The following is a 27,667-nucleotide window of genomic DNA, read 5'->3' as shown; positions in this document are numbered from 1 at the left end:
CAGAAACAAGAAAAGGGTTGTTTGAAGCTAATAATTAGATTTCTGTTGACATTTCCCCCCCCATTACCAATCCACCGTTATTATTACCACCCCCCTATTGATTGGCTATTGATCGGGGAGGTGGTCAGCAGAGATGATTGGGCTCGCAGTGACTCCAGGCGAGGAGGGAGGGGGGGGGGGGGTGAAACTCGCTACAAATGACTGGTCAGCACTTCTAATTAACAGAGGACAAAAAGCATCAATATACAGCTAAAATAAAAACACATCAGCTTTTTCCTTTGGAGAATCATTCCATTTAATCTGGAGCAAACAGGGGGGGGGGGGGGGTATGCATGAACGTGCGATGGATGTTAGTTTTGAAAGTCTCATGAGGGTTCTTCAGGGAGTTTCAGAGGGGGTGGGGGGGTAGCTCTGAGACGCCGGCCCCTGGTCTTCCTGCGGGACTCTTTTAGGCTCTCAGGGGAGGTGTGAGGGACCCAGACCATCCCCCCCCCTGAGCTGTTATGTTTCACGCCCTGGTTCCTCAAACTGCGGCGCACAGAACGGCGCCCTCTGCTGGCCACAGGTTTGAACACATCCTCAAAATTTAAGTAATCCTGCCAGGGGGCCAGTTCCAGGGGGGCCGGATCCAGGGGGGCCGGATCCAGGGGGGTCGGGTCCAGGGGGGCCGGGTCCAGGGGGGCCGGTTCCACGGGAGCCAGGTTCACAGGGGCCGCCCCCACCCCCCCCCCCCTCCTCCTCCTGGCTGTCGGAGCTGGACCGGATGTCGTCTTCCTGTTCCTGCGCCTCCTCGTCAGGGAGCGTTTGAAGCGGCTCTGCCTGCTCCGTCTTCACACAGATGTTTCGAGAGCCCCTCCTGCCACGAGAGGTTTTCCTCTGAACCGTCAAAGTCTTGTGAGACCCTCCCCCTGAGTTTGGAGCGCCATGATTTTCTAACTTTCCCTCAGAGTCTGTGCAGGGACTCTGTGCAGGAGTGTGGAGGTTTTGCTCAGCGTCTACCTCCTCCTCTGGCACCGGGGTCTCCCTGGAAGCCTCTTGGTTTGTCGTGTGTTGGTCTTCACGCAGCTCCTCTGTGGTTCCTTCAGTCCGGTTAATGAACAGGAAGTCGTCAGCACAACTGACCTTCATCTTCTTCGGTCCACTGCTCCTCTCCCTCTGTCCCGACGCCTTCCTGCTCTTACCTGTGGCGCTTTCTGAACAGGAGGGTGGAGATGTGACTTCTGAAGGATCTTCCAGCACGTTTCTCAGGTCGACAGTCGCTTGAGTATCGATGGAAAACTCAGGGTTCAAGTGGGCCTCTTGATTTGGAGCTGTTGGGAGAAATGAGGAGAAAGGGAAATTAATGTTACTAACAATTTCTAACTTTCAGGAATCAAACTTCATTTGGTAACTCCAACTAGAGCCGTCCATATATCAGATTTTTACAACACGATTATTGTTGCCAAAATGATTCACAATGACGACCTCAGAGTTCCTAAAGCTTAAGGCAGTCAGGAGTTTTATTTTGATGCCCCAGCACTGAAATCATATTTTACATTCACTTTTATGGATCAGTGTGATGTTAATGTGAGAGGGATTCGGTAAGTAATAAAAACAGATATTTATTTTTAAGTTTTTACAATGCCACATAGGAAAAAATAAATAAACCTGTGTTATAATTTCAGACTTTCAGACTTAATTATTTAAATACCAATACCTTTTAAAGAATCCATGTGAACCATGGATAGTGTAGCTTTCAGTCAGATTGTTCTATATCTTTGGTTATCGTAGGTTTCACCCCATTTCTGACAAATGAATGAAACTAATGTGTGTGGGGTGTTAATGAGACATGGTGAACACAAACACATTCATTATTTAAGAAGTAATGATTATTTACACAATGTAATCTAATCTGTATGATTCGTTTGTTTTTTCAAATGACGTTATCAGCAGTACATGGCGACTGTTTTTAAGGGTTGTACGTTATGGACAAATGTATATGTGGGAGGGGGGGGGGGGGGGGGGGGAACATGTCTTTTTGACCCAACAGAATAAAACTTGGATGAACAAAATACACAGTTCATAAGACAGAGTTATTGCATGCACGTTGTACCTGTGCAGATGTGGGGGGGGGTCTGTTGAGTCAGTCTGGGGGAGGTTGGCGTCTCAGCGATGGGACTTAGATCGGGGTTTTTGCAGACGTGGACACGGAGGCCGTATCTGGAACGGTCCACCTCTTTGCTCCACCGCCGAGCCGCTACCTGAGGAGACAAGATGCACTGTGAGAAGGGGGGGATGAGGGCCTGACATGTCATCTCAGTAGGTACCAGAACATTTTTGATTGGGGCAAATGTAAGGTATTCCTCTTCTGTAACACAGTATTATTGTGTTTAAATGTATACTTATTCTAGCCAAGGCCTTAAAGATCTCCTATTATGCTATTTTTAGGCATATATTATGGCTCTCTTTCATATACAAATATATGAAAAACATGTCTTTGATGTGTTTTGCTCAAAATACCAAACAGATCATGCATTTAAGACATCCCTCATATCCCTCTGTTTCAGCCCTGTTAGAGAAACGGTGTACATTTATTTCTAGAGGATATTAATGTGTTGATTGGCCCTCAGATTACAGAGATGCCTGCAGAATGACACCTTGTGCTAAAGTAGATTCCAGGGTGTTCCCACTCGGCTTTAATTTAATCCCTAAATAAGGTCTGCATATGAAACATGTCGTGCCGATCTAAAACAAATCCAATAGTAGGCTTACTAGCTCCTACACGCTAAGGCAACTCAAATCTCTCACAAGCAAAATAACCTCGTCAGTTAAAATGCCATTTTATTTCATTACTATACGATACAGTATTTATTATCATTATAGTATTACTATTTCGGTGATAAGATAAAATATAAATTATATTTGATGCAACTTTAGTTACATTTCCATGACCTTTCCAAAACTTTGGGAAAAATATTGTTTTCCAAAACTTTTCCAGGGCCTGGAATTATCATTTTGAATTTCCATGACTTTTCCAGGTTTTGAAATGACCCCTGACTCACCTTCGTCTTCCCCACAGCTGACTTGGCAGCAGAGCGCGTCGGCCTCATCGCTGGCTCCATCTCCTCGGGCTGCTGCAGGAGCACAGAGCTGGTGTTAGGAGACATTACACGGACGCTCTCTCACGCGCACATTTCCTCGGATAACACTTCAATTCTGATCCAGAGGAATTATACAGTAGATTAGATGGGGAGCACGTTATGACCCCTAAATTGTTACACAGCAGTCTGGTGTGGTAAGAGGACATTTTCTACATGTGTGAGTAGGGATGGGTATCGTTAGGATTTTATCGATACCGGTACTGCTTATCGGTATGGGTAGTTTGATACTTTTCAATAATTTGGTGCTCAAAATTATAGACATGAATACAAGATGTGAAGATTAAACAGTAATTGTATTGTAATTTTGTTGCAGAAATAACTGTATAACTTATACATTAGCTTCTCAGAAGCAGACACAAGTAAATAAAATAACTTAAAGTGGCCTGGCTCGCCCTATCATGCTTTTTGGGGTTTTCCCTCAGAGGACGAAAAGAGGCTTTTTTTTTTTAACATTTGTAAATCATTTACATCTTCATCCAGACATTTCAAACTGACAACCTAGCTCGACAAGAGGTTCCTTAAAACATTGTCCTACAGTGACATCATGCAAAACTGTGATATGAAGAAATTGGTCAAAAGGCTAAGATGGCAAAAAGATAAAGGCGAGTACGTATATTATTCTGGATTGTACTTTTAAATCATCACAAAATAAATGATGTGCTGAACTGAAACACGTCAATGTGTGTCTGAAGGTTTAAACATAGAACAACGTATTTGAGCTTAAAATATGTCAATTCCTATTAAACGACCAACAATTGCTGATACACACATTGAAACGTTGACCTTTAACAACATTTAAATGCAGTTTTCCAATTCACAATGACATCTTTAAGTTTAGCTGGTTTATAAAGCATTCAATGAAAGGCCAAATTATTATAGGTGTAGGAACTCACATGAATACACTGTCAGTGTTAGGGATGGGTATCGTTAGGATTTTATCGATACCGGTACCGCTTATCGGTATTTTTCGATACTCTTATCGATACTTTTCAATAATTTGGCGAACTAAAAAAAGACATGGCGATGTGCCTGCAAGACTGCACCCAGGTAAACAAAACATATTACCCGTGCGCAGCAGCTGACCTGCCTGCGAGCCTTCACTCAGGTCACATTTACACACGGCGTGGCTGAAGCCCGCTAGCACTATTAGCACTAGCAGTATCGCTAGCACCGTTTTAGATTCAATGAGAGTCTCGTTTGCAAATGCTTCATTAAGTTGCTTGTGTTACCCCCTTTACAAGCAACTAATTGAGTACATACACTGAAAAAAAATATAAATGCAACACTTTTGTTTTTGCTCCCATTTTTCATGATGAACTCAAAGATCTAAAAAATTTTCTAGGTTAAATCCTAACCCTAACATGTCACCCATTGAGCATGTTTGGGATGCTCTGGATCGGCGTATACGACAGCGTGTTCTAGTTCCTGCCAATATCCAGCAACTTCGCACAGCCTCAGGGTCTGGGGGGGTCCGAAAACCAGTCAGTATCTGGTGTGACCACCATTTGCCTCACGCAGTGCAACACATCTCCTTCGCACAAAGTTGATCAGGTTGTTGATTGTGGCCTGTGGAATGTTGGTCCACTCCTCTTCAATGGCTGTGCGAAGTTGCTGGATATTGGCAGGAACTGGAACACGCTGTCGTATACGCCGATCCAGAGCATATTATGCAACTTCCCGCAATTTCACCGCATAAAATCTCATCAAAACCCTGCATGTTTAATCGCATAATCACGTTTTTTAGCCCGCATAATCAAGGATTTTTGCCCGCGTTTTTCTGGATGGTCTAAACAACATTTGAGAGAAATGGTTATTTTGAGTATATAGAAAATGTTTTAGATCTTTGAGTTCATCTCATGAAAAATGGGAGCAAAAACAAAAGTGTTGCATTTATATTTTTGTTCAGTGTAGATTGCACCTTGCACTATCGCCACTACATTTTTTAAAAGTGCACCCAGACCTTGGATCGCTTCGCTCTGTCCGCCATGCCAAAGTTAGCCATGGAGTGCCACAGGGCTCAGTGCTTGGACCTATTTTGTTCACCCTATATATGCTTCCGTTAGGCAATATTATAAGGAATCATTCTGTAAACTTTCATTGTTATGCGGATGATACTCAACTATATTTATCAATCACGCCTGATGAAATTAATCATCTAAATAAAATTCAAGACTGCCTCAAGGACTTAAAAACGTGGATGACCTTACATTTTTTGATGTTAAACACGACCAAAACTGAAGTTATTGTACTTGGCCCGAAGAATCTACGAAACAAATTATCTAAAGATATATTAACTATGGATGGCATTAATTTGGCCTCCAGTGAGACTGTAAGGAATCTTGGTGTTATATTTGATCAGGATTTATCCTTTAACGCCCACATAAAATCAATTTCAAGGACCGCCTACTTCCATCTACGTAACATTGCAAAAATCAGGCATATCTTGCCTCAAAACGATGCAGAGAAACTAGTCCATGCATTTGTTACTTCAAGGCTGGATTATTGTAACTCCTTATTATCAGGGTGTACCAAGAAGTCAGTCAAGTCGCTTCAGCTGATTCAAAATGCTGCAGCTCGTGTACTAACCAGAGTTAGGAAAAGGGACCACATTACTCCTGTTCTGGCTGCCTTACATAACACAGCTCCCTATAGAACACAGGATAGAATTTAAAATTCTTCTTCTTGCCTACAAAGCCCTTAATGGGCAGGCGCCATCTTACCTAAAAGAATTCATTATACCCTATTGTCCTACTAGGGCATTGCGTTCCAAGAATGCAGGGTTGTTGGTTGTTCCTAGAGTCTCTAAAAGTACAATGGGAGCCAGAGCCTTTTCTTATCAAGCTCCACTTTTGTGGAATCAGCTTCCAGTTTGTGTTCGGGCGGCAGACATCCTATCCGTTTTTAAGAGTGCGCTTAAGACCTTCCTTTTTGATAAAGCTTATAGTTAGGGCTGATTAGATTCAGCCCCTAGTTTTGCTGATATAGGCTTAGTTTGTCGGGGGACATCTTACTTCTTCCTTCTCTCTGTCTATACCCGTGTACTCTCATGTTCCGATTAACCCAGCTTCCCCAAATGTCTTTCTTTTTGTTGTCTATATACGCCGGGATCCGGAGTCATGGATGATCCTGCGGTCCTGTGTCATGGATTGCGAGTCCTGGATCTTGAGTCGTGGCTGTGGTCCTGGATCATAAGTCCTGGATGGATATACTCATGGATTCATCTTCCTATTATACACACATCCATTTCCAAACATTTGGACTACCTATGTTGCAAATGTATTATCTTTTCAATTTACACACGGCATCTATTGCACGTCTGTCCGTCCTGGGAGAGGGATCCCTCCTCTGTTGCTCTCCCTGAGGTTTCTCCCATGTTCCCCTTTAAACTGTGGGTTTTATCTGGAAGTTTTTCCTTGTACGATGTGAGGGTCTAAGGACAGAGGGTGTCGTATTGTCATACTGATATTCTGTACAAACTGTGAAGTCCACTGAGACAAATGTAACATTTGTGATATTGGGCTATATAAATAAACATTGATTGATTGATTGATTGATGCCAGCGGGAGTCTCACAACAATAATAAGCGCGCTCTTGCGAGAGATGACGAGTGGCATTTACAGTGGCCAATCAGAGGGGTCTCAAACCGGATACATCACACGGGATGAGGGTTCCCAACCAACCAGAATGGTTTAAAGTTAAACCAAGGAAGTAGACGTAACACATAATACCGATAGCAGCACCGTTTGTCCAGCGGCTTAACTGTATACCGATACCGTCCAATCAGGTACCGGTATTGACTTAGTACCGGTTCTCGGTACCCATCCCTATGTGTGAGAAGCTGAAATGAGTGGGTGGTGTTAGCAGACCTTTCTCTTTCCCTTGGTGGAGCGACAGGGAGCCTCACTGCCGGCTGCAGGGGCTGATGCTGGCTGCTGGGGAGGACATTTAGAAAACTCTCAGTATACCACATATAGCAACATATCAAGGGCAGTGAGAGTCTGGTGATACCAAGAGGCCGTCACTGCTTGAATGTGAATCAAATTGGGTAAATCTATTATATGAACCCATATAGAGTGGCGCAGGGATGATGTATGTTTGCACCTTTTGTTCAGCCGTGTAAACTCCACATGTCTGCCTTACTTTTATAATTTTTTAATCATAAATCTAATCGCCAGAAGCAAAATGCTAACGTTATGCTATAAACGAGCTACAGGCGAGTACAGCAGGGTCGCACGACTTCAACGTCACGCCAACTAAAGATCCATATTCAAACATATAGATTCTAAATAGTACAAGTTGAAGCGTTTGTTTGAACAGTTTGCAGGAGGCAGGAGGCAGGTACTTGCTTTCAAGCAGAACAGGGCAAACAAACTTAGAGGAGTATTTACGTGTTCGGTGTAATGACGTATAACGTCCTCAACAACTTCTGTAGTCCTATTCAGCCACTTGGTAACAACCATCGTTTTTCAAACACGTAAACTCTTCAAAAATCACCAGTGGGGTCACTGCTGATAGATTTAATGTCGTAGAACAAAACGTTATCCGTCTCTTCAATGTTTGTCAACCAGACCTTATTTCCAGTTATTTTCCAAAATCCTATAGAGAAAACCCATCGGCTGAGACGAGGGAACCGGTAGTGGTAAAATGCTGACTCACTTCCTGGTTTTAGGACTCGTTCCTGCACCACTCTATTGAGCTCTGCTGGTAAGCAGGTGCAACCCACTAAAGCTTTAATGATGTTAGACCTTTTTCCTTCGGTTTCTAGACTTGGTCGGAGCTTCAGGCTCTGCTTCAGGTTGCTTCTCCTCCTCTGGCAGTGATGCAGGCTCGTCCTCAGCATCCGTCAGGGAGGGCGTGCAGAGAGAAGCTTCAATCTCTGTGGACAAGAAACAGAATGGGGAAGGAAATAAGCGTGTATTTAAATCTGTAATAAATGATTTATTCTGTTGGTGATACGTTTTAAGGCAGGGTCATTATGAAATAAAAACTAATATATTTATTTTTTAAGGGACACTATTGTAGTGGAAACGATAGCTGTTGAGTCAAGAGTCCTTGCATCGTGAGGTAAATTAGATTTGAGAGACTTTTTAATGCTTTTTTTAAGACTGTAAAAAGATCCAAGACATTTAAAAACAAATCAAGGCTTGGATGAATTAGTCCAATGCCTTAAGGGTCAGCTGGAGTTTGAATATTGATTATGTGATTTTGCATGGTTAACGATAACCAAAAGAGACACACAAGTTAATGTTCTGTCTTTGATACTCGCAAACAGTTTTAACTTGGGATGCTCCGATCGATCGGCCGATACTCACTCTGTGCCGATCGATCGGAGCTCTCTAAAAATGAATTAGAGAGAGAGGGGGGGAGAGAGGAAAAGAGAGGGAGAGAGAGACAGATGGAGAGAGAGAGAAAGACGGAGAGAGAGAGCAGCCGTTTCTCAATCTCGAGGAAACTGGCTTCCAAGCCAATATTTCAAGGATGCTACGTCATCGAGTGCCGCCGAAGTACTGTTCCAATCTCCAGTAGGGCTTTAGGAATACACTAATCTCACGATACGATACACGATATTCAGCCAACGATACGATTCGATATAATTCGATACACTTACATCATTTTCTGAAAGATTTTAAAAAGGGACAGTGTGATTTTGGTGACATCTTGTGAGTGTTCCATTGACTTGAATTGAATTAATTCAACTGAAAACTGAAAGCATCAATTATACAATATATATATACAGTGGGGCAAAAAAGTATTTAGTCAGCCACCAATTGTGGAAGTTCTCCCACTTAAAAAGATGAGAGAGGCCTGTAATTTTCATCCTAGGTATACCTCAACTATGAGAGACAAAATGAGAAAGAAAGAAAATCCAGAAAATCACATTGTCTGATTTTTAAAGAATTTATTTGCAAATGATGGTGGAAAATAAGTATTTGGTCAATAACAAAAGAGCGAGCAGAGTGCCAGGCGGAACACGGGGGGATTTGAATGGGACTTAATGTATCGATAGCCGCGGCTGAAATATCGATACTTTCTCGGGAAACAAAATATCGATATATATCGCGGGATCGATTAAATTGCACAGCTCTAATCTCCAGCATACTTGGAATTCCACCGAGGCCGCGTCCTTGGTTTGGGGGAAATTTCGAGGCTGCACATGCGTAGACTTCGCGTCCTTAAAATCCCACAATGCTTTGCGCACGGACCAATTTCAAAAACCCGTGCGGAGAATGGCTGAACCGACGCAGCACAGCACACATTTACATGTAAGTATGTAGTGACGTAGAACATGTGTTGGTAAATATGTTACTTTGTGATCACCAAAAATGTGTTCCCTGAAAGTAAAGCAAGTTCATAATTAGATAGACATCGTGAGGTATTTATTTTCAGTACAGTTTATGTTGAAAGCGTTAGAGTGGCACGATTGTTGGCCTGTTCCATTCTTCTTCGTTTTCCGAAACGTGGCTTGGAAGCATACTTGCTTCGTTTCTGAAGGAAGTGACTTGGAAGTACGCGACTACCAAGCCAGCATCCTCAAGATTGAGAAACGGCCAGAGCTTCCGCTCATTTCTCCCATGTTATTATCCAAAGTTAATGTAAACTTGAATAATGTACTTCATTTGAATGTAATAATTATGTTGGTTGTTGTTTGTGGAAGCGCCAGTGAATGAGCCCCATTAACTGAGTTTTAAACATCAATTTAAATGGAAAATCCCCATAGGTCCCGCCCACTCGATCGGATCGGCCGATACTGATTCCGGCGATCCGAGCATCCCTACTTTTAACATCAATGATATTCCCCGTTTTCTACGCTCCTGGCATTGAGCGTGCTTTCTAAAGTCGACTCGAAATGAGAAACCTGAGCCGTTTGAGCGACATGAAACAAAAGTACAATTCATTTCCTGTTAAGTCTGACAGTTTGACACTGGAATGTGTAAGGTCAGGGGAGAAGTAGAGATAAAGACATGAAGTTTAGTGACAATGAAAGAAAAACATGACAGTATTCACCTGTCAGACTGTTAGAGAGAGACTCCTCGTAGAAAGCAGTGTCCAAAGTTAGCGGCTGCAGGTCCAACGTCCTCTCTGACAACAAAGGGAAAGAGCTGTTATCATACAAACACAGAGAGACAATAAGCAAAAGTAAGCAAAGTGTAATAATCCACCTGTATCTTCCGTTACTTCAACATCCTCCCATGAAGGGAAAACGATCTAGAGAAAAAAAGAAAAACAATTGAGTTAAATGCTGGATGTAACTTAAGCTATATCCTGGTTCGTATAAGTGATATACAATGATTAAACTCAAACATGTCATCTTATATCTAGCCTGTATTCTGGGTAATATCATGAAGTATGAACAAAAAGCCTGGGTACTATATTCCGTTTTTTTTTTTTTTAAACAAACTGTTTTAAGGGCCGCACAATTTGTAAATGATTATTTGTATTACTATTAATTTAGTTACAATTAGTTTGACCAATAAGAATGATACATGTTGCAACATTATTCACATTACCATAGAAAAATGTACATCAAACTAGGGCTGCTCGATTATGGCAAAAAATTACCTTGGTTGGTGATTGGCTAATGGTTACCTAAGCCAAAAAATCGTTATGACATCATAAAGTGGCCAAAATCTGATCAGCTCATTTTCAGACAGGTTTTTATATAAAATGGATCAGGACAAAAAGAGAGAGAATCTTTGTTCCTGAAACTTTCAGAGTTTCTTTACACAGAGGGGACACGTCTTGATGTAGAAGAGACATGAACAAGTGGATTTTGCATAATAGGTGACCTTTAAAAAAATTCTAGCAGCGTCTCTACCTTTCCTCCCTCCTCTTCCTGAGGGTCTTCTCCCACCGACGGCACTCTGCGGGTGCGAGGTATGGCGAATGTCGGCGAGGCTCCGAAATCCGTGGGGCTGCTGAGGTCCCGCTGAGTTTGTGGCGTTTGGGATTCGATCCTCTGCGGGGTCTTCAGCACCGAGCGCGGGTGTAAGCATCCCCGAGGTGTGGGGGCTTGGACTGGGGCTGGGGTGGACCCCTTCTGTAGCGGGGTGCTGGGGGGCAGAGCCTTATCAAAGAACTCAGGAGAGAGCGGACATCCAAAGCGCACACTTTTCTTCTTCGTCTTAACCGCATCCTCTCCTGAAAAGACGGAAACACTTTAGAACGCAGCCATTGAGCTTTTCTCCCGGTAGAGGGGAAAGATACTTTGCTATTAACTCCTGTTTCTTTATTATTGAATCATGTCATGGTAGTTAGAGACATATAACAAGAAATGGAATAAAGGACATCTATTGCAGTGGTTCTCAACTGGTGGGTCGCGGCCCGTTTGGAATGGGTCGCAGATGTGTGAGTGAAGAAAAAATTATTCAACTCTTGAAAAAAAGTCAAACTTTTATTTTGAAGACCCGATTTTCTAACGCTGTGCATGCAGTGGGCGTTAGACTGGAAGTAGCGGAGACCATAAACGGTTTTGAAAACTTCTGTCACGTAGTGATCATCTTCTCAATAAAACATCTTTGCTGATGTTTTTTCGAGTCTTCTGGCCAATCAGAATCAAGATTGTTGCCGGAAGTCCCCACGGAGAATAACTTCGCGGTAGAACAATTTTTTATACATCCATGGGTACAACTTCAGATAAAAATGAACACATAATGAAATATGACCCCCGGTTTGATGATTGACAGGTCACAGAACAATGGGGGCTATCTACCCTTACCCACAATTTAAAGTAATTCACACACACACATTCATCTCCTCTTTATTCTTCTCGCAGCAAGCTGTCAGAACAAAGTGAAAAACAAACAATGGCATAACATATTATTAATATGTCGGGTAGTAATAGATGTATTTATTTTCTTCTCAGAGTGTACCAGAATGCGTAGTTTATATGTTAGTATTTCTAGAATCCCCTCAGACCCCCCTTGTGGGGTTGGGTTTTCAGCATGTGGGCCTTTCTATGTTACACAGTTCAGCTTTGATTCCATCATCTCATTAAATCTATTTTAAAAGCATACTTTAGTTCTGTGAAAGGTTATAAGGGATATATGCACTGTACTTCACTTTAACTAATATTGTATGCTGAAAAGCGTATATATTAAAGCACAATTTCTTGTTGAATAGATTTGAGTGGTTCAAAAATGTGGGTCGCGATTTATTGACAAAGGACAAAGTGGGTCCCGAGGCCTGACCAGTTGAGAACCACCGCTCTATTGTATTTTCAATGACATACATGACATTTTTCTTAACTTAAAAGTGCAAAACTAAACACTTTGATTGACCTTATTGCTTTCTATCAACTAAATATATCCTCAATACTGAATAAATATCCACATTAAAAAGGTGGCGATTCATCCATTTAAACCCTCTCCCCCCACAGCTAAAAAACACACAATCCAACTCCAACACAGGAAACTCAAATTCTGTGAACTTCCTGTTGAAAATACAACTGAATATTTCCCTGAAGACACTGCAGGTTGTTATCTGTGCATAAAGCGAACCTCAAAGGCTGGTTGAGATGAGATTACAGGGCCGTTACTCATGCATTGCCACTGAGAGTGCTGTGTTTACCTGGGGGCTTCACCTCCTGCAGAGAGGGGAGGGAGAAGTTGAAGAAAGGCAGGGATGGAGAAGCGGCTGAAGCTTCATCAGGTGGTGTCTGACCGGGGCTTTGGAGTTCAAAGAGCCTGTCCTGTTGAGAGAGAATACATTAGGCCCCCCTTCTGTTGCACTGTAGTTCAAGGGGCTTCACAGAACAGGCCAATACATCCCCCTTAAAGGTCCCCTATTATACAGCTTTTCATCAATATATTATAGCTCTCAGATATATACAAACATGTCTCTGAAGTGTTTGGCTCCAAACACCAAACAGATCATTGCAGCATCCCATAATCCCCTCTGTTTCAGCCCTGTTTCAAAAGTGCTGATTCTCTGTCTGTTACTTTAGATCAGTGTTTCTCAAACTCTTTCATACCAAGGACCACCGCTATGGAAAAGTACACTATGCACGTTAGGTTTCAGGTTTATTGGCATATTGGACAGAGATTGGGTGTTTTCAAATTGTGACATTCAGTTAATGAAAAGTCCACAGACATCTCTACCTTTAGCAGAGAAATGTTAAAACACTCTACCGACAAACTACGTGGATACACAAGTCAGAATCGTCAAGTTCATTCATGTTAGGGGACATAAACATAATAAAAACATGTTGTTAAGTGGAGGAAGGGTTCAAGTATGAGGTTTTGTGTAAAAAAGAACCAGATTCATCTTATTATCTAACTCTTGGTTTCCTATAATATTTAAAACTGATCCAGAAAAACATGTCGTAAGATCTCGTCTGTAAACAGATTGTTTTTAGCAACAGCTGTCAGCACTGACCTAAGTGACAAAGGCTTGATTTGAATGCTAGCTAAAAAGAGCCTGTTCAAAATGTTTGTCGTGTCAGAAATAACACAGAAATGGTTAGTTAGCATTAGGGCTAGGGCTGCTCAATTAATCGTATTTTAAATCGCGATTACGAGTATGGCTTGCAACGATTACGAAAACAACGTAATCGAAATAAAACTTCTTTTTTTTTTTAATTATTACTTTTTGTTGTTGTTTGTTTTTCAGTTGAATTATACTTAAAGTTCAGGGTAATCAACTGTTAAAAACATACTATTCACATTTTTTTTCTCCAATAAATGGATGTTTTCTAAGTCAATGAATAATCGCATTTAAAATTATTGACCCAAATATTCGAGATTATGATTTTTGCCATAATCGAGCAGCACTAATTAACGCCATCACATTAAATACAGCCGTAGTAAAGTGGATCGGTAAACAGAGACCTGCCATGTCTTAGAAAATGGAAGTAAGAACATAAGGACAAGCGGAAACACTCCACACCACAGAGTACTTAAAACTGTCACGGTAACATTTCTGAACATGGTGTTTTCTCTCTTGTTGCCTGCACGACCAGACGTCCTGAGCCTTTTAGGGAAAGACAGCAGTTTGTGGGGGAGGAGACGGTCACAATATTGTAGGTCTGCCTTGATGTCACCTGCTGTGTGGCTGCAGTGGAGAGGCTTATGATTACTGCTTGTGCCACCACGCTGCAACGGAAGTGTGCTATCCTGAGACTGTGGGCAAAGGCCATTACACGCTTCATTTAGGGAATTGTGAGCTTGGTTAGTTAACCTTACAGACATCACACACGTCACTTCCCTTTGGCAGATATAAAACGCTTGAATCTGGTTGTGCTTGTGTCCGTTGCTTGCTCTACAGAGAATTAAAAACAACCCATTCGAGATGATGAGGAAAAAAATAAAATCTACGTCCGTTTTTAAAAACAGGGAATTCAATTAGCACCCATTTTCAAATATTGTCTGTGGCAGGTAAACATTTCTTAGCAGGTAGGTTTCCTTATAGACGAGAGCAGAGGTATGACACTTCCTGGTGTACTTTGATCATACCTTAAAGCTGTCGTGTCATATATTGCCTTCATGCCTCCACAGAAAGGATGAAAAGAGTCAGTCAATTTGTTTTTATCTGAGGGCAACAGTTTAATTTAGATTGAGGTTAACACCAATCGTGAAATGGCTGTAATGTGATGATTGAAAGGAGTATATGTAGATGCTGCACTAAATGAAAAACACTGATAATCCAGTGTTCGCCTGCGGCCTGCCACTTGTCCACCGACAGACTGAAAGACATCGATTCTCTATTCGGTTTTTAATGTTGTCATATATTGCAGCCAATCATCAATCGTCAAGGAGATTGTCTAATTCAAGGTCCAAAGCTTTTATTGGTCATTCGTATATAGCTACAGTGTAGCTATGTATGATGATGACAAACTGTGTCTGGGCCCCTTGTCGATACAAAAATGCACAGTATCCTTGTTATTTGAATATGACTGGCAAAGACCAAGTACCCAGATGGGTTCCTCATGTATTTTAGAAATTATTTATTCTTTCTAAATGAAAATTCCTAAATAAAAACATAGTCAGGGAGTTAGACCACTTGATATATTCCATATTTTTATACTGTCTGGTTCCAGTGACTCAGCATTTGCAATTCTAAATCGTTCTACAGAGATTTCACAAGCGGTAGACAAATAAAATATTGAATGCCGGGGTTACATTTCCAGTGACCTGCTACAGCGGCGATCAATGTTTAAATTGTGGCCGGCCGCCATGAATACATCAATGTTTATTCTGTATATGTATGTCTGTATGAAAACTCATGCAACAAGTTTTGTAGTCTGCTAGTATTTGGTACTGTGAACTTCTCTCCACTTAAAAAATATTAAGGTCATTCTGTTAGTCAGATGGGATTGTCACAAGGGGAAGGCATGTGAGCAGAATCACAAAAGTCTACATTCATTTCTCAGGGAGTCACTTCTAAAGGTTGTGTGCATGTGTGTGTTGCAGTGTGTGTATGTGTTGCAGTGTGTGTATGTGTTGCAGTGTGTGTGTGTGTGTGTGTGTGTGTGTGTGTGTGTGTGTGTGTGTTGCAGTGTGTGAGTGTGTTGCAGTGTGTGTGTATGTGTTGCAGTGTGTGTGTGTTGCAGTGTGTGAGTGTGTTGCAGTGTGTGTTGCAGTGTGTGTGTGTTGCAGTGTGTGTGTGTTGCAGTGTGAGTGTGTTGCAGTGTGAGTGTGTTGCAGTGTGTGTGTGTTGCAGTGTGTGTGTGTTGCAGTGTGTGTGTGTTGCAGTGTGTTGGTGTGTGTGTGTGTGTGTGTGTGTGTGTGTGTGTGTGTGTGTGCTGCAGTGTGTTGGTGTGTGTGTGTGTGTTGCAGTGTGTGTGTGTTGCAGTGCGTGTGTGTGTGTGTGTTGCAGTGCGTGTGTGTGTGTGTGTTGCAGTGTGTGTGTGTTGCAGTGCGTGTGTGTGTGTGTGTGTGTTGCAGTGTGTGTGTTGCAGTGTGTGTGTGTGTGTGTGTGTGTGTGTGTGTGTTGCAGTGTGTGTGTGTGTGTGTGTGTGTGTGTGTGTGTGTGTGTGTTGCAGTGTGTGTGTGTGTGTGTGTTGCAGTGTGTGTGTGTGTGTGTGTTGCAGTGTGTGTGTGTGTGTGTGTGTGTTGCAGTGTGTGTGTGTGTGCGTGTTGCAGTGTGTGTGTGTGTGTGTGTGTTGCAGTGTGTGTGTGTGTGTTGCAGTGTGTGTGTGTGTGTGTGTGTGTGTTGCAGTGTGTGTGTGTGTGTGTGTGTGTGTGTGTGTGTGTGTGTGTGTGTGTGTGTGTGTGTGTGTGTGTGTGTGTGTGTGTGTGTGTGTGTGTGTGTGTGTGTGTGTGTGTGTGTGTGTGTGTGTGTGTGCAGTGCATGACATTAAGGATTTTGGGAGATGGCCCTGTGTGCCATCTAAGCTAATTTACAGATGGCCCTGAGCCCAATAGAGATTGCCCTGAAAAATGCGCGCGGACGAAATTACGCACAAAGGTTTTGGGGGGCCTCCCCCTAGAACATTTCGATTTTTGCAGGTCTTAGATGCTGTCTGGTGCATTCTATAGACTGAATTATAAGATGAACCACCACAATATTACAATTTCAATTGTATTCTTCATTTCACTTGTTTGTGTTTGCTCGCTTGCATGCCCTGCATAGCTATAATAAATACTTAAGTTGTTGGTCAAGACACTTTCCATTTGTTGAAGGCAAATGCCTTCCCAGATGTAAAAAAGTAGAAAACATTACATGCAGCTATAACTGCCAAAACAAACATTATTTACGCTATTATGGCCCCTGTTAAAAATGTTTGTAATGTTATATACTGTAAGTCGGTCGAAAGAATGCCTCCTCATCCAGAAGCTGACCGAGCAGACCCGAGCAGCCGAGTGCATCCGCGAAGCACACACAATGGCGACGTCAGAGTTCCCGTTAGCAAACAAATCTAAATCTCTTTGGTCAAAATGTCCGGTCAAAATAATTTCCCTTTAGCGCAATACCGCTTCAGTTGCGCCACTTATGTGACAGACAAGAAGAGTATGTGACAGACAAGAGTAGTCAATTCTAATGTCTAACACATAATGTGGAGAAAGAGATGTGCTGTATGGGTTGATTGTGCGTTGATCTGTTGCTAATGCCTCGGGGTTCCGGTGGGCATGTAAACAAATGCATGCTGCGCTATACTTTGTGGCCTCACCCAGTTGCATAGCGACACTTATTTTTTAGGTCACGGTGTCTTTTAATAAGCAGGTAGTCATATCATTAGCTAAAACTAGCTGGATCTGATCGATATGGACATAAACGCGAGTCAAGTCTAATCTGACGGGAGAGAGAGATCAGCTGCTGCTGACGAGTCGACACGCAGCTCTGCATGATCACATGCAGCGGTGAGCGGAAAAATCAGGTTAGAATATCGCACGTAGCTATTTTAATTACCTCTCAAACTACCTAAACTAGTTATAGATATGTTTAGTTTTACTGTCGGGTCACTCATTACTGGATCCGCGAGCTGCATGATACTGGTATAATAGATTGCCCGATCGGGCAACCAGCAGGTGAGGCTTCATGGCCCGAGCTAAATACTAGATGGCCCCGGGCCATCGGGCAGTCCTTAATGTCGAGCCCTGGTGTGTGTGTGTGTGTGTGTGTGTGTGTGTGTGTGTGTGTGTGTGTGTTGCAGTGTGTGTGTGTGTGTGTGTGTGTGTTGCAGTGTGTGTGTGTGTGTGTGTGTGTGTTGCAGTGTGTGTGTGTGTGTTGCAGTGTGTGTGTGTGTGTGTGTGTGTGTGTGTGTGTGTGTTGCAGTGTGTGTGTGTGTGTGTGTGTGTGTGTTGCAGTGTGTGTGTGTGTGTTGCAGTGTGTGTGTGTGTGTGTGTGTGTGTGTGTGTGTGTGTGTGTGTGTGTGTGTGTGTGTTGCAGTGTGTTGCAGTGTGTGTGTGTGTGTGTTGCAGTGTGTTGCAGTGTGTGTGTGTTGCAGTGTGTGTGCGTGTGTGTGTGTTGCAGTGTGTGTGTGTGTGTGTGTGTGTGTGTGTGTTGCAGTGTGTGTGTGTGTGTGTGTGTGTGTGTGTTGCAGTGTGTTGCAGTGTGTTGCAGTGTGTGTGTGTGTGTGTGTGTGTGTGTGTGTGTGTGTGTGTGTGTGTGTGTGTGTGTGTGTGTGTGTGTTAGAATCTAACCTGTTGGTTCTTAGCATGGGAACCGGCTAGGATCTCAAAGTCGTCGTGAAGGTTTTGGGATATAAGCACAGCGTGGGCCTCGTGCACAGTTTCACTGGATGTCAGCGTCCCTGTTTCTTCCTCCTCCTCCTGTGGATATAAATAAGCAATTCACACTGGTTTTATTCTGCTTCCCAGCACCACCACAGCAAGAACACAATATTTCTGTGGATACAGGAAATGGGAATTTATCAAACTGCTGTTTTAGTGCTTTGAGGGATACAGAAAACTTGATATTGCACTTTACGAATAGAAGCTTTAGACAAAGACAAAACAAATGTGATGATAAATAAATAAATGTCAGCACTTAGTGAGTTTGTCTCTTTTTGGATGCTGAAAAGTTCACTGAAAACTAGCATTCAGTTAAAAATAAATCAACGGATTGAATGGAGGCGGAGTACAGAGAGGGAAAACCTTTTAGGTAAATTATTTAAAGCAGTGAAGTTAAGAGTCAGTACCTCCTGCTCCTTCAAACTGAAGGGGGGGGTAGGACCCTCTCTAAACTCCATCTCGCAGCCCTGCAGGGGGCCCAGGCGCCTCCTCTTGCTGGGTGGCGTCTTTGGGGGGTGGTTCTCCTTCCCTTCATAAGGGCTGTTCCCATCTGACAGGGATACAAACAAACATGGAAATAAACAAACGGGACTTTGGGACACCTCGGTTAAAGATAAACCAGCACATATCAAATAAACATATCGTCACAAAAACACAGGTTGAATTCCAACTTTTGAAGAAAAGTTTCTCAAAGCACGGGAGCCAACGTTTCACTTCGGCATCAACCAGCTCAGGAACGTGTTGTTTATGACGCTAATCAGAAGGAAAGTCTGCTGTAACAGAGTTTATACTGCGCTGTGCATTAATCCACCGCCTCCAGACATCATAATAAAAGCCTACTGGCATAGATCCTTGTTGAGGAATGAAACTATTAATCCTGTAGCAATGAGGCGGCCTCACCAGACAGATAATCTCTTGTCTTGATGCATCCTCCAGTGTTGCTGTCCTGCTTTGGCACGGGATCACAGATCACACTCTCCTCCACATCCATCAGGCTCTGGAAGGAGGCCATCTTCTGCCTCAGCGTGGCGTTCACTCGGGGAAGTGAAGGCCCACTCCTGACGGGCTGAGGAGAAACAAACACATTCGCTCAGTGATGAAGCCTGACAGGCCATACACTCCTGAAATTACACGAGTGGTATTACCGACAGGCAGGACATCGATCACACACTGCCCATGAATAATACAAGTTATCTGAGCAATGCTTCTTCTTCCAGTTACATCACGGTCTTCTTTCAATTAGGATAACACATTAGTTAAAAAAGACTTTCCTTCAAGCGTCATTTGACTCTAAACGGATTTGTATTTGTTAAGTTATTTCACAACTAGGGAAAGTGCACATTAATAAACATTGCTGTAAATGCACTTGTGTTTGCAAAGAGGCTCATTTGAATCTGTAGTCCCTGGTCAGATCATTCAGTCGGCCTAAAAACTAATTATAATATTGAAAAAAGGGATCAAAATGCATTAAAAATGTGCAACTCCATATAAAGGGAATGCAAATAAAAACAAACATGCATATTAGAAAGCGACAGGTTGCATTAGACAGAAGTACAGACAGACAGTGGACAGTATATTGCAATTTATATAACTAAATGTGTGGATCCTTCAGTGTCACTCACCCCCTGCAGAATAGATGGTTGTACAAAAAGTAACTTCTTAAACCACCTCTGCATCATACTGCACTTCTAGACTCTCCATTTATATTCTCACTGGGTTCCAAACATTCACAGATGCCAGAGAAAGAGAAGGTTTACTGTAGCTGCCACTCGCCTTCTGTGGCAAATGCTGCTATTTAAACCCGTATTTATCGTGTAAAATGTCGCTGTTTAGGCATGACTTTATCGAACTGATCTGTACACAGGACTGATGTGCGATCTCTATTTTTCAAAAAGATTATACATTATCATTTCTATTCAATTTTACTTGGAGCATGGTTTGCTAAAATAAACAAACGTGCTATATTTATGATGAAATATTGGCGAGTGAGGGTTGCAACGCCCTTGGCAATTGTCGCTTCTTGCGGGGAGTTTCGCCTGCTTGCTACGATAAACCAGCTGTATGATGACTAGTAAAGACAAATAATTAACAAATAAATATCTGTATTGACACAGCAACGTGTACACTGGTGTTATTACACTTGGCTACAGACTTAGGGCAGCTGTAACTGATTGCAGTTGCCACTGCTAGTGAGATGCTCAGGTTTACTTTATAAATTAGGCAAAGGACAGTTATGTTTGCCCCATGCCTTCAGCAGCAGGCCATTCACTTTGATTTGATCCCGTTATGAAATGTCATCATTTCGACAATAAAGAAGTGCTACATAAACGTTTTCTTGCACGTTTTATCGAACCATCTCCGTTTCTAGCCTTCAATATATTTAAAAAGAGATCTCTCTCTCATCTGCGTGCGGGGGCGGGGCCTCACAGACATGCTGCTGCGCTCACAGTTCTGCCGGTAATGAATATTACATTTTGTGAGGAAACTTTTCCACCAATAATTCCAATAAGTACAGTATTCCAAAATGTATTCACTTCAGGTTTACGAAAGTAACTGTAATCAGATTAGTTGTTTTTCAAATGTAACGTGAGCTGAATATTTAGGCTACTTGATTTTTGTATTCTGATTACGTAACGCCGTTACATTTATTCTATTACAACCCAACCCTGTGTACAGATCATCAGTCCTGTGTACAGATCAGTTCGATAAAGTCATGCCTAAACAGCGACATTTTACACGATAAATACGGGTTTAAAAATAGCACACACATCTTGTGGCAACTCCCGTTCAGCAGCGGCAGATGCCTCGGCAAGTTGTGGCATCTGTGGCATATGCCGGACGGAATTGCCACTGCCTGCAGATGCCACGAAATGCGCTTGCTGTTTCTCCCCCGCCGTGTGTTGCGTGCATGTAGCAGTCGTGTGTGTGTAACAGGGTAGGGTTTTCACAGCGGTCATGGCCGTCGTAGCCCCTCGGTCTGGCCGTTATGCCCCACAAATAATTGTACGTCCTACGGCCACCATGGCCTGTGTGCCCCTCACACTGTTAAAATCTTGAAGTTGCTTTAAAAGCGTCAGAACAGTGGTTTCTGAACTGCATTATGCTGCGTTCACAACGGACGCGATGCGAATATCCTCATCGCTCTAACCGCTGGAGTTTCACCGCGGCTGTCAGCTGTGTTTACTCCTGTCATTCAAACAGGACGCGCTGGAGAGGGGGCGGGGCTTATTTCAATGTAAATACTGTGGTGGAAACCAACTACGACAAAATTAACCTATTTTACAGTGATTTAATTGTAATACACGTTTCAAAATGATGCTGAAGTAACTACATACTGATACCGGTTAGTAAAAAACATGAATTCAAGCTTTGACAAGTGTGTAGACAAGACGGCAAGCGAAAAACCTTTTAAAATGCGTGTTTTCTGAATGGATCAATCAGGCTAAACTAACCTGTAACTGCTCCGTCCGTCCACACTCACAACAACGTCCTAAAGACAGAATTAAAGCAGTGATTGTATTCACCGTATTCATGACAGTCTGAGGTTTGTACATGTTTAACTTTTGTCCAGTTTCTGAACAGAGCTGTGAGGAGTTGATTAAAGAGACTCTCGTACACACACACACTGAAGGCTGTTTCTTCTGCTCTGAAATTGAATATATTTGTTACATATTAATATCATTTTAGATTTTTTGATTAGATTGTTTCTGATTTGTGAATGGGACAAATAGTAGATGGAAAACATACCAAACACTAATTATTCAAAGTAAAGTATTTTATTTTATATACGGTAATACTAAGGAGGCATAGGCCTATATGATGATATAATGTTTGACATTATTGATATTAAAACAGTGATTTGTTTTCCATGTCATTCGTGTGTTTTTCTTATAAAAAAAAGTGAAGTTATTTATTTGTAAGCTCCAAATCCAAATGTTTCCCTCAATGGACTTTGCGCCCTGAAAAAATGTGTGACACCAAAGGCCAAATGGCCTTGCCCCTAAAATGACGAAATACCAAGCCTGGTGTGTAAACTGCCCCGGCCCCTCGCACACAGACGGGGGAGAGAGAGAGATCTTGTCTGGATCGGAAAGATCGAAAATACATCATAGACGCATTTTGTAGTCTTTTTGCATATTAGAAACAAGTTGGCGACAAGACTGCGATATAATGTTTATGTAGCAATAACACATGACATATTTTATATATGTCTCCAGTACCGATAAAAAAAACGATAACGTTGGAGCTTAACGGCGCGTAAAACAAACGTGATGACGTCACAAACGAATCCACGACTGAATTAGTTGGCAACTAATTTGGTAATCGATTTTAATTGATTACCGTAATTTTCGGACTATAAGCTAGACCCTCCAGAAAAAAGCGGGCAAAAATCCTTGATTATGCGATTAAACATGCGAGGGTTTTATGTGATTTTATGCGGTGAAATTGCGGGAAGTTGCGAAATATGCCGAAAGTTGTGAAATATGCCGAAAGTTGCGAAATATGCCGAAAGTTGCGAAATATGCCGAAAGTTGTGAAATATGCGGGGAAAAATAATAAAAATGTTTTTAAATATTGGGCTGTCTTATTTATTCTCTCTCATACACAACCTGCCACTAACGTTAAACCCCTTTACTATTCAATTAAACACATTCAATGTTTATTTATTGTAAAAGCAATTGGGCTATTTTAAATCTCACACACACCAACAAGTTTGTGTGTCTGAAACGCTATGTGATACAGTACAGTTTACACAGCACAGTACATGTTCTGTAGCTACTATTGCACTAAATGGTAACACTTGAATACGTTATGCAAATATGCAACTTGTTTGTTGAAATGTTAATAAATGGGAGCTTCCTCAAACGGCCATCTCTTTCCCGACAATCCCCTCTGTGCACGAACCCTTATGGTAATTAAACATTAAAACACCTGCTGCGGCTTATATTCAGGTGCGCCTTATAGTCCGAAAATTACGGTAGTTGTTGCACCCCTATTAAAAAGTAGAATCAGATGTTGTCTATTGTTAGTTTACCAAAAATATGCTTTAGGGAAAGAAGTGGATTATGAGGTAAAAATGTCTTTAAAACTGTAATTTGATGTTTATTTGTTTTAATGCCATAGAGACATGTTACTGTTATAGTACACTGTGTCTGACCAATAACTTGTAATATCCACTCTCAGGCCTAAAGGGTGCAAGTCTTTGATTATTAAATATTGGGTGAGGGATCACTTTCATGAGCTGTCTATTCGGCGGTTACTTAAAGGAGAGGTGTCATGGCCATTTCCACTCATCATAATTCCATTGTTGAGGTATACTAAAATAGAAAAATACTGTGCAATTTTCCAAACTCACATTGGTTTCGCATACAGCATCTCTGTAAAGTATGTGTATTCAGCAGTATTCACTTTCTCCACTAAACGGCTCGCTGCAGCTCCCGGGTACGTGCTTTCGTAAGCACGTACCCGGGAGAATCAAATGGATGATGACGTTTCACCAACGAGGCGTTTTGGGGAGGTATTTTCTGTTTTAGAGTTTTGCTCGCTACAGGGTGTACTTTGAGGGTTTTGACTCTGCACACCGTTTACATGAAGAAAAACCTTCATAACACACAAGGGGACGGGTAATAACCGGAAAAGCATGACATGTCACCTTTAAGTTATAAGTATGGGAACCTTGCGAGTCCTGGCGAAGATAGGCAGCAGCAGTTCCAGAACACAAATAACAACAATAACAGAGAACGTATGGTGACACTCAGAGCATCATCATAAAAAGGCATCTACAGAAAGAGCTGCTGCTTCTCGGTCATTAGGAAGTACTTTAAACTTGTTTAGAGGGAGCAGCTCCCTGAGATTCAGTTAGTGTTGCAGCTGGTTCCAAGCAAACAGAGCCGCTTTATTTAAAAGCATTTGCTAATTCAAACAATCCATACATTTCTGCTCTGTTTATTTGCTGCTTTCAACTAAGAGCAGTCAACACAGGGGGAAACACTTATCTCACTTTGTGCTAATGACACATTAATGTGTGTATTTGGTACCAGATCAAAATAAGCTAATCTTACATAAACTCATCTGAAGGCTCCTTTTGAAGCTGGAGCGAAATGGCCTGAAAGAAAGTTATTTAACCGAGTGCACAGACAGCATATGAATATTTACTGTGGATGTGCAATACTGCTATTCGTGTAGAACTACTATTAGTAATGGCAGTGAGGCCAGTCTTTGTATGCATCTGATGATGAACAAAACTGTACCGACGCCACACGGTCACATATAGAATCAGTAATAGATGTCGGGTTCACTATTTGATGACAGAGATGACAGAGAGCCCATCAAACTCCTGGCTACAGTCTGAACATTGCCTCACACTCCAATATGATGTGGCAGCAGGAGTGCAAGATGTTCTCATCTGCACCCTGAGAAAGATCTCACCTCTGGAATTCTGGAGCCTGGCGGAGTCTTCATCCTCTGCTGTGCCATGAAGCGGATCAGGGAGTTGGTCTCCGGGGAGCCTCGGACACCAACGGAGGACCTCCGCCTAGCCTTCATTTGTGCCAGACGAGACTTATCTACAGAAGAGGGGAAAGAATGACACTTCAGTAAAAAATCAATAGTTGCCGTACGCAGGAAATACAAAATTCCACATGATGTTTCTTTGCCTCTGATTGAACGCCTCAGTGGTGCTTTATAGTTAGACCCTCCAGAAAAACGTGATTCTGCGATCGCAGTATTTACCGCATAATCAGCAAAATGGCACAGATTTTTAAAAGGCCACATATTTATCAAAAGGCTGCATAATCCCCGCATTTTTCCACACAAAGTTGAGAAACACTTTTTTTAACTCGTCTTGAGGTGACGTCATCAGCTCGCGCATCACAGAATGTAAACAACACTGTATAGAGTGAACGTGTGGAGCTCACACGATAGAGAAAACACCAAGATGAAAAAATCTAATCCATCTCATTTACCGACGAACATTTCTACTAAAGACCGGGAAAAAAGTGGGGGGAAACTATTCTGCACCCCGTGCAACTGTGTGTTGGAGCATAAGAGAAAATCGACGGTGACGACCCACTTTGATTCATTCAAACATTCGCTGCTTTCTGCTGCTGCGAACAAGAAAGCCATTCAACTCACGTTCACAGAGGGATCAACCTCCAAAACCCTTTCGAGGGCTACAAGAAACGAAGTGAGTAGCCTACAAGATTGAAGCTGGTCAGATAACGAACGAGTAAATTAAAACAGAATGAGGCGGAGAAGTGTGTGTGTGTGTGTGTGAGATTAAAATAGCCCAATTGCTTTTACAATAAATAAACATTGAATAGTAAAGGGGTTTAACGTTAGTGGCAGGTTGTGTGTGAGAGAGAATAAATAAGACAGCCCAATATTAAAAAAAATTGTAATTATTTTTCCCCGCATATTTCGCAACTTTCCGCAATTTCCCCGCATAAAATCACATAAAAACCCCGCACATTTAAATCGCATAATCAAGGAATTTAGCCCGCATAATTAAGGATTTTTGCCCGCGTTTTTCTGGAGGGTCTATATAGTGCTGAATTTGGTTGTTAGTATGTTTCTTTTTGGAAGGTGTACATACTAATATTACTGGTTATGAAAAGACCTAAAGTAAAACGTGAAAATGTATGGTTTCTAACAGTTGTGTGTCTGATATATACAAAGTAAACATGCATGTAAACAAGCAGATTAACATAAAATAAAGACCAGTCCTCTCACCTTTGTGGTTTGGCAATGACGCTGGAGAAAAGCTCCGGACAGAGATGCCAAACTGAGAAGGCGTGAGGTTGCAGAACATCATGGGGGTACTGGTGTCATTTAAAACACGATGAGAGTCCCCTTTTGAGGGGGTCAACATGTTCTCGTTCTGATCTCCATCGGTGCCAGCAGTGTTACTTTCCAAGGTAGCCATCTGCATAGACAATTTGAAAACAGCTTCATTACACCATGAGCAAATGTAACGTAGGATCACATTGGTTGTTAGTAGTATTGACAAGGGGAAATGTAACATGGTTAACAGGTCGCTAAAGTCATCTGTATCTTCGATAGAGGAGCAAAAATAACAGAACTTAAAAGTAGAACTACCAGGGTGTAGGGATACTCTGGTAGTAAAAGTCCTGCAATGAAAATGTTACTCAAGTTAAAGTACAAAAGTATTACCATCAAAATATACTTTAAGTATTTAAGTGTGTCAGTGTACTTAGCCGAGGAACACACTCCAAAACTTCACAGAAGATGGAACTGTGTGTGTGTGTGGGTGGAAAGGGGGAAATGTAACATGGTTAACAGGTCGCTAAAGTCATCTGTATCTTCTACAGAGGAGCAAAAATAATTATTACAGAATAATGTATATAGTATGTTTTGATTATAAATATTGATGCATTAACTTGTTTATCAAGGATGGTAAAGGTGCAGCTAGTTTAAATTACTTTGTATATTTTAGGGTAGCTAGTTAACATTACTCCAGGTGTAACTAAAGTATTATTTAAGTGTTGATTACATTTCACATTATTGATAAAAATGTGCAAAGAAACTAAGACATTAAATAAATGTGGTGGGGGATAAGTACATGATTTACCTCTGAACTGTAGTAGAGTAGAAGTACTAAGTAGCAGTCAATTGAAATACTCAAGTTAAGTACAAGTAACTCAAAACTGTGCTTAATTAAATGTACTTTACATCACTGATTTTCTTAATATTTAGTTACAATCAGGCTCATGCTTGTAGGTCATAACAGTTAACAGTTGTGTGAATTAAACATGTATGTGAATAACGTCAATAACGTTTAAAATAGTAATGTTTCAAATACTTTTCCCAGCATGCTACTTATAAAGTAAGCTAGCATCCTGCTAACATTAACAAACTCTGCTAACACTTAGCAACCATTGGCTAGCTCAAAATACCCAGCGTGTTCTTCATAATAAATGCGAGTATTGAATGGATGATTAACTAAATCATAAAGTATTACACAGGTTAAATAAATACAGTAGATATCTACAAGTGACCTAACGTTTTTATCGCCAACTATCTCTGAAAATTAGTACGAATGCTAATAGTCGATTAGCTTCCCATCTCTTTATATGGGACGTTAGCTTACAGTAGGAACATTTTAGTTAACATCATAAAGTGACAATGCTTACCTGGCAAATAATAGTGATGTCTCCTGCGTGTATTTATAACAATACAAAAATGGAAAACACATGTATTGCTAACTGTGTTATAAAAAAATAAAAAACATCTCAATACATGTTTGAGGTTAAGAATACACACGATAAAATCCGAGAGCAATTCAAATCTCGCTCCTAACGAGAGCCAGTGGCTGCGAGTGTGTTTATTGGCGGTTGG

The 27,667-nt window shown here is 41.7% G+C and overlaps 1 protein-coding gene across 1 annotated transcript; it reads right to left on the bottom strand.

Annotated features, from left to right (window-relative positions):
- Nucleotides 1-284: 284 nt before the first annotated feature.
- Nucleotides 285-27,667, bottom strand: cdca2 (cell division cycle associated 2). The gene is given in 16 exon segments (XM_079687093.1): nucleotides 285-707; nucleotides 709-1,310; nucleotides 2,093-2,240; nucleotides 3,042-3,113; nucleotides 7,007-7,072; nucleotides 7,886-8,016; nucleotides 10,146-10,220; nucleotides 10,301-10,346; nucleotides 10,933-11,279; nucleotides 12,708-12,828; nucleotides 18,221-18,349; nucleotides 18,718-18,860; nucleotides 19,211-19,376; nucleotides 24,740-24,876; nucleotides 26,042-26,234; nucleotides 27,463-27,667. Coding segments are annotated over 15 exon segments (2,718 nt in total). The 5' UTR covers nucleotides 27,463-27,667; the 3' UTR covers nucleotides 285-365.

Source organism: Notothenia rossii (genome assembly GCF_949606895.1).
Source record: "Notothenia rossii genome assembly, chromosome: 6".
NCBI classification, from domain to species: Eukaryota; Metazoa; Chordata; class Actinopteri; order Perciformes; family Nototheniidae; genus Notothenia; species Notothenia rossii.
The sequence above is the reverse complement of the archived record's forward strand: the minus strand, read 5'-3'. Positions and strand labels throughout refer to the sequence as shown.